General features: G+C 51.0%; 1 protein-coding gene across 2 annotated transcripts; it reads right to left on the bottom strand.

Moving 5' to 3' along the window:
- Positions 1–277: 277 nt before the first annotated feature.
- LOC130527305 (probable ATP-dependent RNA helicase DDX5) lies at positions 278–8,638 on the bottom strand. 2 transcript variants are annotated; one of them, XM_057035673.1, is made up of 13 exons: positions 8,432–8,637; positions 7,373–7,544; positions 7,081–7,177; positions 6,877–7,010; positions 6,686–6,751; positions 6,288–6,429; positions 6,057–6,217; positions 4,788–4,960; positions 3,161–3,271; positions 2,942–3,003; positions 2,773–2,832; positions 1,196–1,417; positions 278–1,090 (listed from the first exon to the last, which is right to left on the bottom strand). In XM_057035673.1, exons 1-13 carry the CDS (start codon positions 8,470–8,472, stop codon positions 633–635), a joined length of 1,899 nt encoding a protein of 632 aa, XP_056891653.1. In that variant the 5' UTR covers positions 8,473–8,637; the 3' UTR covers positions 278–632. The 2 variants fall into 2 exon arrangements, 1 of the variants encoding a protein (XP_056891653.1); XR_008950979.1 differs by lacking the exon at positions 278–1,090 and having other exon boundaries at positions 2,555–2,832; positions 8,432–8,638.
- Between the last annotated feature and the right edge of the window lie 8,766 nt (positions 8,639–17,404).

Genomic DNA, 17,404 nt, shown 5'->3' with positions numbered 1-17,404 from the left:
CTCTAATTCATGCAACTCATTTCTCACCAGGTGTTCAAAGAAATGAACATTATATATATTATATAACATTATACATTAAATCTTTGGTGTCCGCTCAACGTGTGGAAGGATTGTTTGCACATGAAAAAGAAACTCTACAAGTGGTTTGACTGCTTCAGCTTTTAAAAGATTTGGCTTCTGATTAGAATGAAGTCATTTGTGATGCGATACGGTTGGCACGGCAACGTTCACGCCATGGAACTGCTTACAGGCACTCACACATCCAACACAGCAGTGATCCCATTTTATTGTTTTTATTTGAAAGGATGACACACTTATATCATCTCATCACATCACTTTAAACAGAGCACAAACCCACGGCCTAAATCTAGGAGGAATAAATAACTGAGGAATGTGGAGGAAACGTGCAGCTACCAAAGCTGCTCTATGGGAGACGTATGGAGGACACGCGTCCGCCGCCTTAACTCAATGGCCTGGGCTCAATATTAAAACTAACCCTGCTGCAAGCAAAAAAGTCAAAAAAAAGTTAACGAGCACGAGTACAAAGGATAACATCTGTAATTAACAATAATCATACAGAAAGGTTTCAAGGCTCAACAAACCCAGGTCAGTTCCACATGCGGAGTTAATATCTACTGTGGAAAGGGTGGTGGCATGGGATAGGGGACCATCGGGGGAGGGGTTGGTGGCTGCTGGCCCTGCTGTGGCGGCGGCGGCGGCTGAGAGGCGAATGGGAACGCTGGATGATTCATCCCATTTTGGGCGGACCTCTGCATGCCCCCAAACTGGGGGGGGCCCTGGAAGCTCTGGTTCCCAAAGGCACCCACCTGATTCGCCGAAGCTCCGAAATGTCCCTGTCCATTACTGCTGCTATAGCTGTTGTTCCCATAACCACCACCAGGGTTACCACCATTACCTCCACAGCCAACACCATTCTGGACCTTAATGCCACCAAAGCCACCTTTTGGCCCCCCACCAAATCCCCTATCATTGTCCCTGTCCCTGTAGCCACCATAGCCGCTCCTCGCACCCCCAGAATACCTATCACGGCGATCATCCTTGAAGCCACCTCTCCCCCCCCTTCCACGACCTGGATGACATGGAGACAGACAGAGGCAGTTATTGGACACACCAGCCTAGGGTCAGGGTCAGGGTCAGGGTCCGGGTCCCCCGTCAGGACAGGCCTGGGTCTCACCTCCTCTGTCCTCGGCCATCTGCATCAGCTTGGGGTTTATGGCCTGGTTGGCCTCCCGGAGCACAGAGATCAGGTCGCCGGCTTGTTTCATGTTATTGGGGGTGAAGAAGGTGTAAGCGGTGCCCGTTTTTTGACTTCGGGCTGTGCGTCCAATGCGATGGATATAGTCCTCGGAGGAGTTAGGGTAGTCATAATTGATGACAAATTTCACATCCTCCACATCTGTGAAAGTGTTGCAGTGTGGCAAAACAAAACATGGAGGCCACACAGGATTTTGCACACCACAACAGCCAGATCAAAGGAGAAGAGTTAGCAGCTGGAAAGGCTGTGGGAGAAGACCATGAGGCTGCGGAGGAAGCGGGTTTAAACAGCAGCATCATTCACATCTACTCCATGGGAATACTACTGTGGGAAGAGAGAAACGATGCACACTCCCCTCACGTTCCAGAATCAAAATGTTCCAACAGACCTTCGCTCTCCCCTTTGATGTCCACGGGAGACAAGGACGTGTTTGAGCCTTACCATAAAGGAGTATGCATTCACTAGTCCTTTCCCAACGCAGTGAAATCCCCCACAAATTGTCAAGTGACATCCAGGAACTTGTACGCAGCTGGGCCAGAATATGCACTGGGGCCTCCTGGGGCCAATAAGACCTTCCACTGGTGTGGTTTTAGCCAGCACATTCACCAAAGAGGCTTTCTCTAAAGGCCACACTGCATGTCTTGCCAAGACAAAGATATGGTGATAATTTTATCGAGGCCCAAAATGTGAAGGGCCAGAGTACTGAACCATGTCGGATCCCTCAGACGGAACAATTCTCCCACCATTTTCATCAGTTTCATCAAGGCAAGCTCTTCCTGAAGCCAGTGTTCACTTGAGAAAATGTCTCTCCTTGGCAGGTCTTGACATGACTATAAAACACAGGCAAGGGAGGAACTTTGCTTTAACCTGTCTCGCTCTCGTCTCGCTACGATTCCACTACGCCCCTAACGACATGTGCCAGGTCTCATCAATTTCCCCAAGAAAGTCAAAAATTTCAACCTGCTCTCTCCATTTAGAAATCCAGCACTTTAGTGGGCAAAAGAAAAGAACTTGAGGTTTAGACAGATTCACAAGCTCCCCAACGAGACAATTGTTCCAAATCTCAAACCAGCGACTGAACGTAGCCCTAGCTAACGCGACAGCGTGCAGAAGGAAGCTGAACTGGTTTGGAGGTTTGAGTTGGAAGCAGCTGGATGCCATTTGGTCAGGTGAGATCCATGGACAGAGAACAGATGTGAGTATGTTTCAACAGCATCTCCTAAATAAAGGCTTAGCCACTCAGCCTTTTGAGCATCACTGGCACACGAGAGCTTTCACCTCTCTAGGCTCACTGGGTGGCACGCCAGTTGAGCACATGTCATCCTTCTCCCTCTCCAGGCCTGGGACTGTCATGCCTAGCGCCTGCCACAAAGACTCCACCTTAAGGTGAGAAAAACTCAGAAAATGCATAGGTAAATGTTAAAGAAAGCAAAAGCACTTTCTTTAAAAGATTTTCAACACTGGCAACCGTCTGGAGCCGTTAACGCGGTACTGACCTAATCCACGCGAGGCCACGTCTGTAGCGATGAGGATCGGAGCTTTGCCGTATCGGAACTCTGGAAGGCGACAAAGCAAACATCAGCCAGCATCCTCGGTTCTACTGGCATCAGAACCTAGAGAGCAGCAACGGTGGCAGCAGCATCACAGGCTCCTTTTCTGTCTCACCATTCAGGACCCAGTCCCGTTCCTGCTGGCTCTTGTCTCCATGGATTCCCATTGCTGGCCACCTGGAACAGACCAGTTAGAATTTACCAGACCAGAACCCAAAGCTGCCGCTGACCACGAGGGTTGACCTCCTCCACAGCTCCTGGGCTCGGGGTGATGGGAATAGAAACGGACACCAGGGGGCAGCAAACCCCGCGTTTATGAGCGGGAGACACGTACCCGTCTCTCCTCATCCTCCTGGTCAGCTCGTCACAGCGTCTCTTGGTCTCCACGAAAATGATGGTCTTGTTTTCCTTTTCACTCATTATTTCCTCCAGCAAACGGATCAACCTGTGGGAATAACGTCCAGATTCCATATGTAAGAAAACGAATCCGACACTTTTAGGTGTGTGTGTGCGTGTGTGCGTGTGTGAGAGTGCGTGTGTGTGTGTGTGAGAGTGTGTGTGTGAGAGTGTGTGTGTGAGAGTGTGTGTGTGTGGTGTGTGAGAGTGTGTGTGTGAGAGTGCGTGTGTGAGAGAGTGCGTGTGTGAGAGTGTGTGTGTGTGGTGAGAGTGTGTGTGTGTGTGTGTGCTGTGTGAGAGTGTGTGAGAGAGTGTGAGAGAGAGTGTGTGTGTGGTGCGTGTGTGAGAGTGTGTGTGTGTGTGTGTGTGTGCGTGGTGTGAGAGTGTGTGTGTGTGAGTGTGTGTGTGCGTGTGTGTGAGTGCGTGTGAGAGTGTGTGCGTGTGTGAGAGTGTGTGTGTGTGTGTGTGTGTGAGAGTGTGTGTGTGTGAGAGTGCGTGTGTGAGAGAGTGCGTGTGTGAGAGAGTGTGCGTGTGTGAGAGAGTGTGTGCGTGTGTGAGTGCGTGTGTGAGAGTGTGTGTGTGTGAGTGTGTGTGTGAGTGCGTGTGTGAGAGAGTGTGTGTGTGAGTGCGTGTGTGTCAGTGCGTGTGTGTGTGCGTGTGTGTGAGTGCGTGTGTGAGAGTGCGTGTGTGTGAGTGTGTGTGTGAGAGTGTGTGTGTGTGTGTGGTGAGTGCGTGTGTGAGAGAGTGTGTGTGTGAGTGTGTGTGTGTGGTGTGTGTGTGCGTGTGTGTGAGTGCGTGTGAGAGTGTGTGCGTGTGTGAGAGTGTGTGTGTGTGTGTGTGTGTGAGTGTGTGAGAGTGCGTGTGTGAGAGAGTGCGTGTGTGAGAGAGTGCGTGTGTGAGAGAGTGTGTGCGTGTGTGAGTGCGTGTGTGAGAGTGTGTGTGTGGTGTGTGTGTGAGTGCGTGTGTGAGAGAGTGTGTGTGTGAGTGCGTGTGTGAGAGTGTGTGTGTGTGTGTGCGTGTGTGTGTGTGTGTGTGTGAGTGTGTGGGTGTGAGAGTGTGTGTGTGTGTGCGTGTGTGTGTGTGAGAGTGTGTGTGTGTGTGTGTGTGTGTGTGTGTGTGAGTGCGTGTGTGGAGTGTGTGTGTGTGTGCGTGTGGGAGAGTGTGTGTGTGTGAGAGTGTGTGTGTGTGTGTGCGTGTGTGAGAGTGTGTGTGTGTGTGCGTGTGTGTGTGTGTGAGTGCGTGTGTGAGTGCGTGTGTGAGAGTGTGCGTGTGTGAGTGCGTGTGTGGGTGTGTTGAGTGCGTGTGGAGTGTGCGTGTGGGTGGGAGTGCGTGTGTGTGTGAGTGCGTGTGTGTGAGTGTGTGTGTGAGAGTGGTGTGTGTGTGTGTGTGTGAGTGCGTGTGTGAGAGAGTGTGTGTGTGAGTGTGTGTGGTGTGTGTGCGTGTGTGTGAGTGCGTGTGTGAGAGAGTGTGTGTGTGAGTGCGTGTGTGAGAGTGTTGTGTGTGCGTGTGTGTGTGTGTGCGTGTGTGTGTTGTGAGTGTGTGTGTGTGTGTGAGTGTGTGCTCACTTGTCCTCCTTCTCCATGTCACTGCACACGTCCACGATCTGCAGGATGTTGTGGTTGGCACTGAGCTGCAGAGCACCGATGTTGATCTGGACGTAGTCCTTCAGGAAATCCTCGGCCAGCTGGCGAACTTCCTTGGGCCAGGTGGCGCTCCACATCAGAGTCTGACGGTCCGGCTGATGAAGAGCAACAGAGAAAGGTTCCCTCAAAACTGTTCCAAAGCTACGGAGAAACCAGGAGCAGCTAATCTGAGTCAGGGTCAGCCAGCCCCCCTCTTCCATCTGAAGGTCACAGCCTTTCAGAGCCAACAGAGTAAGTCCGCCACACTCTGAATCCACGCGGTCCCTCGTCCTGCCCTGTCCCTCGTCCTGCCCTGTCCCTCGTCCTGCTGTCCCTCGTCCTGCCTTGTCCCTCGTCCTGCCCTGTCCCTCGTCCTGCTCTGTCCCTCGTCCTGCCCTGTCCCTCGTCCTGCCCTGTCCCTCGTCCTGCTGTCCCTCGTCCTGCTCTGTCCCTCGTCCTGCCCTGTCCCTCGTCCTGCCCTGTCCCTCGTCCTGCTGTCCCTCGTCCTGCTCTGTCCCTCGTCCTGCTCTGTCCCTCGTCCTGCCCTGTCCCTCGTCCTCCTTCTGTCCCTCGTCCTGCTCTGTCCCTCGTCCTGCCTTGTCCCTCGTCCTGCCCTGTCCCTCGTCCTGCTCTGTCCCTCGTCCTCCTGTCCCTCGTCCTGCCCTGTCCCTCGTCCTGCCCTGTCCTCGTCCCCCCCCTGCTCTGTCCCTCGTCCTGCTCTGTCCCTCGTCCTGCCCTGTCCCTCGTCCTGCCCTGTCCCTCGTCCTGCCCTGTCCCTCGTCCTGCTCTGTCCCTCGTCCTGCTCTGTCCCTCGTCCTGCCTGTCCCTCGTCCTGCTCTGTCCCTCGTCCTGCCTTGTCCCTCGTCCTGCCCTGTCCCTCGTCCTCCTGTCCCTCGTCCTGCCCTGTCCCTCGTCCTGCTCTGTCCCTCGTCCTGCCCTGTCCCTCGTCCTGCCCTGTCCCTCGTCCTGCTTTGTCCCTCGCCCTGCCTTGTCCCTCCCCCTCGTCCTGCCTTGTCCCTCCGCTCCACAGAGGACATGAGCCCGTGTGCAGCCCGTCCAAGTCTCCGTGGACTCAGCATGACTCCAGCAGAACGTTCCTGCGCTCCTTCTGAAGACCTCATGTCCTCCTCCCACGGTCACGGAACAGAAACCCTGGACTGTCCCACATATTTTGGGATGGACGTGTGGTGTGTGTCCTAACAGGAGACTTACGCGGATTTGGTCCACTATCTTCCGTATCTGGGGTTCGAATCCCATGTCGAGCATGCGGTCCGCCTCGTCCAGGACCAGGTAGGTGCAACGCCGCAGGTTAGTCTTACCACATTCCAGGAAGTCGATGAGACGCCCTGGAGTAGCGATGCAGATCTCCACGCCTGAAAAGGAAGCACAGTCCTTTACCCAGGAGGCTCAGCGCTCCGTTACTCACGCCCTGGCGAGCCGTACCCCTTTCAAGGTCTCTGATCTGAGGCCCTTTAGGCGCCCCCCCATAGATGCAGGTACTTTTGAGACGGGAAGCTCTGCCATACTCCGCAGCCACTTGCTGGACCTGCTGAGCCAGTTCTCGAGTTGGAGCCAGCACCAAACACTTGGGAGCAACAGAAACGGAAACTTAGCATCCATCGCCGAGCCACTTCCAGTTCCACACAAGTTATTGGCGTCCTCACTGGGAGCTAACTAGCTAAACTAGCACGTTTCACCAGTGTAAAATGGCTCACTGAGCCCAGTCCAAAAGCAGCCGACGTCCCCATGAGCTGTGGGCGTTTGAGCATGGTCACCCTAACCTAAACTAACCCAAGCTAAGCTAACCTAACCCAAGATAACCACAAGACAAAGGTGCTCACTATGGGTCCATCTCCGTGCTCCAGGAACGGCTGGTGTTGAATGTGGACGATGGCGGGCAGCAGGTACTAAAGGAGGGAGAAGGAGGGAATGAATGGAGGCGTATCTGCTCTGGACAGTGACAACACTGCAGCTCGTTGTTCTGTTCGGGTCGCTTCAACACAACAAGACAATAAAAGTCGTCTCCACTCACGGCCAGCGTCTTCCCAGAGCCCGTTTGAGCGATGCCAACCATGTCTTTGCCACCGAGAGCCACGGGCCACCCCTGAGACTGGATGGGAGTTGGGTCAGTCCAGTTCTGCTTGCTAATAACTTCCATGACGTAGCCTAAAGAGGACGTTCAAAGGTTAGCGCTCGACAGCTCCTGATGGCTGAACGGGATGGGACGCTAACTTGCTTGGAAATGCAGCTTCGTGGAACTTCAGGATGGGCTTGGGACAGTCTCGGCCTTTGACCGTCACCTCTTTGCTCCGCCGGTACTGTTCGATCTCTTGCTGTCATAGAAAAACAAAGGCCGGAACAAAGGTCACCCTCATGTTGGGATTAAAACCAAACCCCTTCGTTGCTGTGGTGGATCTGCCCTCCCTTAAAAACCTGAACCACCAACCCTGAACTAAAACGATGGTGCCGTATTATTATGGGATACAGCCCAGAGTCAAATGCCCCGTCAGGATGGGAAGTGCCCTTACGGGGGGCCTGCGGCTGGTGTCGGGGTGCTCCTGGTAGAAGTTCTTCTGGAACTTGGGGAGCTCGCTCAGGTTCCAGTGCTTCTTCCGCAGCCTCTCTCCAGGGTTGCCGAACTTTCCTGGAGGGGCTCCGCTCTTGTTGCCCCCTCCTCCAAATCGAGGAGGTCCTCCATACCTGAAGGGAGAGGAAGCAGATGTTGCCCAGTGCCCAGCAGGAGATGCCCCACACACCTGCCCCACTGCACCCTGAGCCAGCTGCTGCCTGGCTCAAAGGCACTGCAACAGGCTGTGGGTCTGCTGGAAAAGGTTGCCGGTGTTGTTCAAGGCCTGCTGGGGTAACTGCAGGGGTAACTGTATGATGGGGTAACTGCCCCGGTGGGGTAACTGCTGGAGTAACTTTATGATGGGGTAACTGCACCGATGGGGTAACTGCTGGAGTAACTTTATGATGGGGTAACTGCACCGATGGGGTAACTGCACCGATGGGGTAACTGCTGGAGTAACTGTATGATGGGGTAACTGCAGGGGTAACTGCCCCGGTGGGGTAACTGCTGGAGTAACTGTATGATGGGGTAACTGCCCCGGTGGGGTAACTGCTGGAGTAACTTTATGATGGGGTAACTGCCCCGGTGGGGTAACTGCTGGAGTAACTTTATGATGGGGTAACTGCACCGATGGGGTAACTGCTGGAGTAACTTTGTGATGGGGTAACTGCACCGATGGGGTAACTGCAGGGGTAACTGCCCCGGTGGGGGGTCTGTTTTCCACCGGCTGCTTGATAACAGACCATTACGTCACACACAAGGCGAGAGTTAGCTGCCATTTTATCTAACAGACAAAAACTAAGAAGAGCGCTCAAACATCAACGCAGACACGGTTCGCCCCCAACCCTAACCCTAACCCCCCAACCCTAACCCTAACCTAAACATTCCAACATAGGAACAACAAAAATATTCTAATCCTGCGACATTAGCGGGATAAAACTCACCGCTAGCTTGCGCGCAAACGCGGAAGCAGTTAGCGAGCAAGCTAGCGGCCTCCCGTCCAGAAACAGCGACCTACCCTCTATCTCTGCCCCGATCTCTGTCAGAAAAACCAGGCATTGCGATGCGATGGAACAGCTGAAAATCCGACGTCGAAGGCGCGTCGCGACGGCTAAATAATAGTGTAAAAATCACTGTCGTAAGAAGTGAAAACAGAAAATGCCTGCAGACAACAGACTGTCAAGATGGACGGAAATGACGTCTGTAGGACGCATAACAGCTGTATCAATGCGCGCCACATGTGGTTGGGTCGCTTTTCTTTTTATCACCTCAATAAAACTCGCTCATTATTAAACATTTATTGTTCAAATAAATTATGGAATGCACCAGTCGCCAGGTCAGAGAGGTTTGTAATTAATTTGCCCAGATGGTGAGCATAGTTTGTTCTGTTTTAGCATCTTATTAACGTTATTCATTTAGTTATAAAACATATAGTTAGTTCCACACATCCATTATAAATCTTAAAATTTGTATTAAATGAAAACTGAAAAAATAAAAGAAAAAAGAGAAGGGACAAAAACACCAACTGTACTCAAATACTCCAACTATAAAAACAAGAAAATGTTACTAAAACATATTAGCAGATATATTTGGTGAATTGTGCTCCATCCTGGGCTTTTAGTGCACTTTCAGGCTTAAAGGATTTCTGTTTTCTCTCTCTCTCTCTCTCTCTCTCTCTCTCTCTCTCTCTCTCTCTCTCTCTCTCTCTCTCTCTCTCTCTCTCTCTCTCTCTCACACACACACACACACACACACACACACACACACACACACACACACACACAGGTTTGCACTACCCCCTAATTCCAGATATTGTATTGTTTTAGATACATCAGATTGTTCCTCTTATTTATGTCCCTCATTTTGTGTTCCCCTGTTAGAAATGAGAAATGCCATTTTAGCCATTTTAATTCTCTGTCCTGCATAATGGAGAATAGACAAATTAAATCCTGGAATCCTTGAACGCAGTCTTGTAACCTCACTGGGAGCACAAAAATGCATTTTTCTCTCTTTTTTTCAAAATGATCTGTTCAATAGTCCTCATAATAATCAACCATATCAATACAGCAACACTGTTTCAAGCTTTTTGATCAGCTCAGAGAGCCACATATGCAATGTTGTGTAAAAGAGAGGCCCAAATAAACCCAACTCTAATAAATGTGAGCAGATGGCGTCTGCCTCCATCATCCTCCCTCAGTCCAAACGTGCACGATATCCGTGAATGTGCGTTGAGCTGCACCAGAGGCTTCACCTGAAGGCAGCCGGGTCAGACTCCAGTCCGTTTCCAGCTCAGGTCCACCTTCCTTTTCACAACAAGAATCCAGGTATGCTAACAGAACTGCTAACACGGATGCTAACAGGTATGCTGGCAGGTGTTTCCCCACTTCCAGCAGCACAAGGAGGGTTTATTATATTACTCAAGCATCCAACGGTTCACAGACTTTGTAAATCAGCATCACAGAAAGTTTGTGAGAGTTTTAATTTCTCCTCTCGTCTCGTCTTCTTGACCTTTGTCCCGCTCAGGGTCACGAGGAGGGGTCACATGTGGCCGAAGGCGTCTTTTCAAATGTGAACGAGTGAGCATTCAACGGTGAGCAGATGTTTTTGGCCGCCAAGGCACGGAGAAAATGAGCCACAGTCAGGCTGCACAGGACAATACACACTTTTCGTACATGGAAGTGCACTGAGGAAGGACACGAGTTCCCTCGTTTGTGCGATGCAGAAATAACTGTCAAGCGTATTTCCTTTTTTAAAATTTGGGAAAGAGCACAACTAAAGCGTCACACTTGGGTTTGTGTCACGCTGCTGCTGGTGTTTTGGGTCCGAAGAGCCGATTTATCAGGGTCACAAAGCAAATATTCCGAGCAGGCGGGCGACCGACGGGTGTAACGATGGCGCTGAAACCTGAGCTCGTGTTACGGAATAACCGAAGTCAGACGGAGACACCTGTGGTCAGCAGCTGTGTGGCAAAGTGAAGCAAGTTTAGCATCAAGCACCAGTTCAGCATCAAGCACCAGTTTAGCATCAAGCACCAGTTCACAGCATCAAGCCCAGTTCAGCATCAAGCAGCAGTTTAGCATCAAGCACCAGTTCAGCATGCAGCCAGTTTAGCATCAAGCAGCAGTTTAGCATCAAGCACAGTTTCAGCATCAAGCAGCAGTTTAGCATCAAGCCCAGTTTAGCATCAAGCACCAGTTCAGCATCAAGCACCAGTTTAGCATCAAGCACCAGTTCAGCATCAAGCACCAGTTTAGCATCAAGCACCAGTTTAGCATCAAGCACCAGTTCAGCATCAAGCACCAGTTTAGCATCAAGCACCAGTTTAGCATCAAGCACCAGTTCAGCATCAAGCACCAGTTCAGCATCAAGCAGCAGTTTAGCATCAAGCACCAGTTCAGCATCAAGCACCAGTTCAGCATCAAGCACAGTTTAGCATCAAGCACCAGTTTAGCATCAAGCACCAGTTCAGCATCAAGCACCAGTTCAGCATCAAGCAGCAGTTTAGCATCAAGCAGCAGTTCAGCATCAAGCAGCAGTTCAGCATCAAGCACCAGTTTAGCATCAAGCAGCAGTTTAGCATCAAGCACCGGTTCAGCATCAAGCACCAGTTTAGCATCAAGCACCAGTTTAGCATCAAGCACCAGTTCAGCATCAAGCACCAGTTTAGCATCAAGCACCAGTTCAGCATCAAGCACCAGTTCAGCATCAAGCAGCAGTTTAGCATCAAGCAGCAGTTTAGCATCAAGCACCAGTTCAGCATCAAGCAGCAGTTTAGCATCAAGCACCAGTTTAGCATCAAGCACCAGTTCAGCATCAAGCACCAGTTTAGCATCAAGCGCCAGTTTAGCATCAAGCGCCAGTTTAGCATCAAGCACCAGTTCAGCATCAAGCACCAGTTTAGCATCAAGCACCAGTTTAGCATCAAGCAGCAGTTTAGCATCAAGCAGCAGTTTAGCATCAAGCACCAGTTCAGCATCAAGCACCAGTTCAGCATCAAGCAGCAGTTTAGCATCAAGCACCAGTTTAGCATCAAGCACCAGTTCAGCATCAAGCACCAGTTCAGCATCAAGCACCAGTTTAGCATCAAGCAGCAGTTTAGCATCAAGCACCAGTTCAGCATCAAGCACCAGTTTAGCATCAAGCACCAGTTTAGCATCAAGCAGCAGTTTAGCATCAAGCAGCAGTTTAGCATCAAGCACCAGTTTAGCATCAAGCACCAGTTCAGCATCAAGCACCAGTTTAGCATCAAGCAGCAGTTTAGCATCAAGCACCGTTCAGCATCAAGCAGCAGTTTAGCATCAAGCACCAGTTTAGCATCAAGCACCAGTTCAGCATCAAGCAAGCACCAGTTCAGCATCAAGCACCAGTTTAGCATCAAGCAGCAGTTTAGCATCAAGCACCAGTTTAGCATCAAGCACCAGTTCAGCATCAGCACCAGTTCAGCATCAAGCACCGGTTCAGCATCAAGCACCAGTTTAGCATCAAGCACCAGTTCAGCATCAAGCACCAGTTTAGCATCAAGCAGCAGTTTAGCATCAAGCACCAGTTCAGCATCAAGCACCAGTTCAGCATCAAGCACCAGTTTAGCATCAAGCACCAGTTTAGCATCAAGCACCGGTTCAGCATCAAGCAGCAGTTTAGCATCAAGCACCAGTTTAGCATCAAGCAGCAGTTCAGCATCAAGCAGCAGTTTAGCATCAAGCAGCAGTTTAGCATCAAGCACCAGTTCAGCATCAAGCACCAGTTTAGCATCAAGCAGCAGTTTAGCATCAAGCACCGTTTCAGCATCAAGCACCAGTTTAGCATCAAGCACCAGTTTAGCATCAAGCACCAGTTCAGCATCAAGCACCAGTTTAGCATCAAGCACCAGTTCAGCATCAAGCAGCAGTTTAGCATCAAGCACCGGTTCAGCATCAAGCAGCAGTTTAGCATCAAGCACCAGTTTAGCATCAAGCACCAGTTCAGCATCAAGCACCAGTTTAGCATCAAGCACCAGTTCAGCATCAAGCACCAGTTTAGCATCAAGCACCAGTTTAGCATCAAGCAGCAGTTTAGCATCAGCACCAGTTAAGCATCAAGCACCAGTTCAGCATCAAGCACCAGTTCAGCATCAAGCACCAGTTCAGCATCAGCAGCAGTTAGCATCAAGCACCAGTTTAGCATCAAGCACCAGTTCAGCATCAAGCACCAGTTCAGCATCAAGCACCGGTTCAGCATCAAGCAGCAGTTTAGCATCAAGCACCAGTTTAGCATCAAGCACCAGTTCAGCATCAAGCACCAGTTTAGCATCAGCACCAGTTCAGCATCAAGCACCAGTTAGCATCAAGCAGCAGTTTAGCATCAAGCACCAGTTTAGCATCAAGCAGCAGTTTAGCATCAAGCACCAGTTCAGCATCAAGCACCAGTTTAGCATCAAGCACCAGTTCAGCATCAAGCACCAGTTTAGCATCAAGCAGCAGTTTAGCATCAAGCACCAGTTTAGCATCAAGCAGCAGTTTAGCATCAAGCACCGGTTCAGCATCAAGCACCAGTTTAGCATCAAGCACCAGTTTAGCATCAAGCACCAGTTCAGCATCAAGCACCAGTTTAGCATCAAGCACCTTCAGCATCAAGCAGCAGTTTAGCATCAAGCACCGGTTCAGCATCAAGCAGCAGTTTAGCATCAAGCACCAGTTTAGCATCAAGCACCAGTTCAGCATCAAGCAGCAGTTTAGCATCAAGCACCAGTTCAGCATCAAGCACCAGTTTAGCATCAAGCAGCAGTTTAGCATCAAGCAGCAGTTTAGCATCAAGCACCAGTTAAGCATCAAGCACCAGTTCAGCATCAAGCACCAGTTCAGCATCAAGCACCAGTTCAGCATCAAGCACCGGTTCAGCATCAAGCAGCAGTTTAGCATCAAGCACCAGTTAAGCATCAAGCACCAGTTCAGCATCAAGCACCAGTTCAGCATCAAGCACCGGTTCAGCATCAAGCACCAGTTTAGCATCAAGCACCAGTTTAGCATCAAGCACCAGTTTAGCATCAAGCACCATTTCAGCATCAAGCACCAGTTTAGCATCAAGCACCAGTTTAGCATCAAGCAGCAGTTTAGCATCAAGCACCAGTTCAGCATCAAGCACCAGTTTAGCATCAAGCACCAGTTTAGCATCAAGCAGCAGTTTAGCATCAAGCAGCAGTTTAGCATCAAGCACCAGTTTAGCATCAAGCACCAGTTTAGCATCAAGCACCAGTTTAGCATCAAGCACCAGTTTAGCATCATCAACACCAGTTCAGCATCAAGCACAGTTTAGCATCAAGCACCAGTTTAGCATCAAGCAGCAGTTTAGCATCAAGCACCAGTTCAGCATCAAGCACCAGTTTAGCATCAAGCACCAGTTTAGCATCAAGCAGCAGTTTAGCATCAAGCAGCAGTTTAGCATCAAGCACCAGTTTAGCATCAAGCACCAGTTCAGCATCAAGCCCAGTTTAGCATCAGCAGCTTTAGCATCAAGCACCGGTTCAGCATCAAGCAGCAGTTTAGCATCAAGCACCAGTTTAGCATCAAGCACCAGTTCAGCATCAAGCACCAGTTTAGCATCAGCACCAGTTCAGCATCAAGCACCAGTTTAGCATCAAGCACCAGTTCAGCATCAAGCACCAGTTTAGCATCAAGCAGCAGTTTAGCATCAAGCACCAGTTTAGCATCAAGCACCAGTTCAGCATCAAGCACCAGTTCAGCATCAGCATCACACCGTTTCAGCATCAAGCAGCAGTTTAGCATCAAGCACCAGTTTAGCATCAAGCACCAGTTCAGCATCAAGCACCAGTTTAGCATCAAGCACCAGTTCAGCATCAAGCACCAGTTTAGCATCAAGCACCAGTTCAGCATCAAGCACCAGTTTAGCATCAAGCACCAGTTCAGCATCAAGCACCAGTTTAGCATCAAGCAGCAGTTTAGCATCAAGCACCAGTTCAGCATCAAGCACCAGTTTAGCATCAAGCACCAGTTCAGCATCAAGCACCAGTTTAGCATCAAGCACCAGTTCAGCATCAAGCACCAGTTTAGCATCAAGCAGCAGTTTAGCATCAAGCACCAGTTCAGCATCAAGCACCAGTTCAGCATCAAGCACCAGTTTAGCATCAAGCACCAGTTCAGCATCAAGCACCGTTCAGCATCAAGCACCAGTTTAGCATCAAGCACCAGTTCAGCATCAAGCAGCAGTTTAGCATCAAGCACCAGTTTAGCATCAAGCACCAGTTCAGCATCAAGCACCAGTTAAGCATCAAGCACCAGTTTAACATCAAGCACCAGTTCAGCATCAAGCACCAGTTTAGCATCAAGCACCAGTTCAGCAGCATCAAGCAGCAGTTTAGCATCAAGCACCAGTTTAGCATCAAGCACCAGTTCAGCATCAAGCACCGGTTCAGCATCAAGCACCAGTTAACATCAAGCAGCAGTTTAGCATCAAGCACCAGTTCAGCATCAAGCCGGTTCAGCATCAAGCACCAGTTTAGCATCAAGCACCAGTTCAGCATCAAGCAGCAGTTTAGCATCAAGCACCAGTTCAGCATCAAGCACCAGTTTAGCATCAAGCACCAGTTCAGCATCAAGCAGCAGTTTAGCATCAAGCACCAGTTTAGCATCAAGCACCAGTTCAGCATCAAGCAGCAGTTTAGCATCACAGCAGCATTTAGCATCAAGCACCAGTTTAGCATCAAGCACCAGTTCAGCATCAAGCACCAGTTCAGCATCAAGCAGCAGTTTAGCATCAAGCACCAGTTTAGCATCAAGCACCAGTTCAGCATCAAGCAGCAGTTTAGCATCAAGCACCAGTTTAGCATCAAGCACCAGTTCAGCATCAAGCAGCAGTTTAGCATCAAGCAGCAGTTTAGCATCAAGCACCAGTTTAGCATCAAGCACCAGTTTAACATCAAGCACCAGTTTAGCATCAAGCAGCAGTTCAGCATCAAGCACCAGTTTAGCATCAAGCAGCAGTTTAGCATCAAGCACCAGTTCAGCATCAAGCACCAGTTTAGCATCAAGCAGCAGTTTAGCATCAAGCAGCAGTTTAGCATCAAGCAGCAGTTTAGCATCTCTGAGCTAACTGGACCACAGGAATAAAGGTTCAGCTTTAATAACCAGCAGACACCAGCCAACAATGTGGATGTATTACACGTACACAGGTGAATCACATTCAGACCCGCTGCAGTTCACCTACCAGCCGAGCACCGGGGTGGACGACGCCATCATCTACTCCTCCATCTACCTCCTCCACTCCTCCCTCACTCACCTGGAGAAGGCTGGGAGCACTGTGAGGATCATGTTCTTTGCTTTCTCCAGTGCGTTCAGCACCATCCAGCCCAGGTGCTGGGGGACCAGCTGCAGGTAGCTGGGGTGGATCACCACCTCACAACATGGATTCTGGACTACCTCACAAAAGACCCCAGTTTGTGAGGGTGAAGGGCTCCGGACCGGCTCCTCTGCAGCACCGGTGTCCCGCAGGGAACAGTTCTGGCTCCTCTCTGTTCACCCTCTACACTGCGGACTCATACAGCACATCTTCATGTCACCTCCAGAAGTTCTCTGACGACTCTGCTGCTGTCGGCCTCATCACTGATGGGGACGATACGGAGTACAGGGAACTCATTCAGGACTTTGTGGACTGGAGCCTGCGGAACAACCTCCAGATCAACGCTGGCAAAACCAAGGAGCTGGTGGTGGACTTCCTCAGGCGTAACAACCCCCCGCCTGCACCAGTGAACATCCTGGGAACGGATGTTGACGTGGTGGAGTCCTACAGATACCTGGGTGTTCACCTGAACAATAACCTGGACTGGACACACAACACAGACGCCCTGGTCAAGAAGGGCAACAGCAGACTGTTCCTGCTCAGGAGGCTGAGGTCTTTGGGAGTGCAGGGACATGTCCTGAGGACTTTCTATGACTCTGTGGTGGGATCAGCCATCTTCTACGGGATAGTCTGCTGGTCCAGTAGCATCACGGACAGGGACAGGAAGAGGATGGACAGACTGGTGAGAAGGGCCAGCTCTGTCCTGGTATGTCCCCTGGACAGGGACAGGAAGAGGATGGAGAGACTGGTGAGGAGGGCCAGCTCTGTCCTGGGATGTCCCCTGGACAGGGACAGGATGGACAGACTGGTGAGGAGGGCCAGCTCTGTCCTGGGATGTCCCCTGGACGGGACAGGAGGAGGATGGACAGACTGGTGAGGAGGGCCAGCTCTGTCCCCTGGACAGGGACAGGATGGACAGACTGGTGAGGAGGGCCAGCTCTGTCCTGGGATGTCCCCTGGACAGGGACAGGAGGAGGATGGACAGGCTGGTGAGGAGGGCCAGCTCTGTCCCCTGGACAGGGACAGGATGGACAGACTGGTGAGGAGGGCCAGCTCTGTCCTGGGATGTCCCCTGGACAGGGACAGGGAGAGGATGGACAGACTGGTGAGGAGGGCCAGCTCTGTCCTGGGATGTCCCCTGGACAGGGACAGGAGGAGGATGGACAGACTGGTGAGGAGGGCCAGCTCTGTCCCCTGGACAGGGACAGGATGGACAGACTGGTGAGGAGGGCCAGCTCTGTCCTGGGATGTCCCCTGGACAGGGACAGGAGGAGGATGGACAGGCTGGTGAGGAGGGCCAGCTCTGTCCTGGGATGTCCCCTGGACAGGGACAGGAGGAGGATGGACAGACTGGTGAGGAGGGCCAGCTCTGTCCTGGGATGTCCCCTGGACTCGGTGGAGGTGCTGGGAGACGGGAGGATGATGGCTCAGCTGTCCTCCATGTTGGACAACACGTCCCCCCCCCACAGGACACCCTGACTCCACCCTCGCTGGGTGGAGGAGAGGTATCGCAGATCTTTCCTAACGGCTGCTGTCAGACTGCACAATAAACATAACGATGCTAACACAATCTGAATATTATATATTCTGATGTGTATATTGTATCCACCCTCTGTACCTGTACAGGTAAACGGGCCGAGTATCCATTTACCTGGATTAT

This window comes from Takifugu flavidus, chromosome 6 (assembly GCF_003711565.1).
Source record: "Takifugu flavidus isolate HTHZ2018 chromosome 6, ASM371156v2, whole genome shotgun sequence".
NCBI classification, from domain to species: domain Eukaryota; kingdom Metazoa; phylum Chordata; class Actinopteri; order Tetraodontiformes; family Tetraodontidae; genus Takifugu; species Takifugu flavidus.
Note: the sequence above shows the minus strand (reverse complement) of the source record. Positions and strands in the feature narration are given on the sequence as shown.

What these genes read in the sequence shown, in the direction of transcription:
- LOC130527305 (XM_057035673.1), bottom strand. Translation starts at nt 8,472, where the DNA reads ATGCCTGGTTTTTCTGACAGAGATCGGGGCAGAGATAGAGG. An exon ending in GATCGGGGCAGAGATAGAGG is followed by an intron (nt 7,545 to 8,431) that starts GTAGGTCGCTGT and finishes CTCTCCCTTCAG; the next exon opens with GTATGGAGGACCTCCTCGAT. An exon ending in CGTGGCCTCGCGTGGATTAG is followed by an intron (nt 1,418 to 2,772) that starts GTCAGTACCGCG and finishes ACACTTTCACAG; the next exon opens with ATGTGGAGGATGTGAAATTT.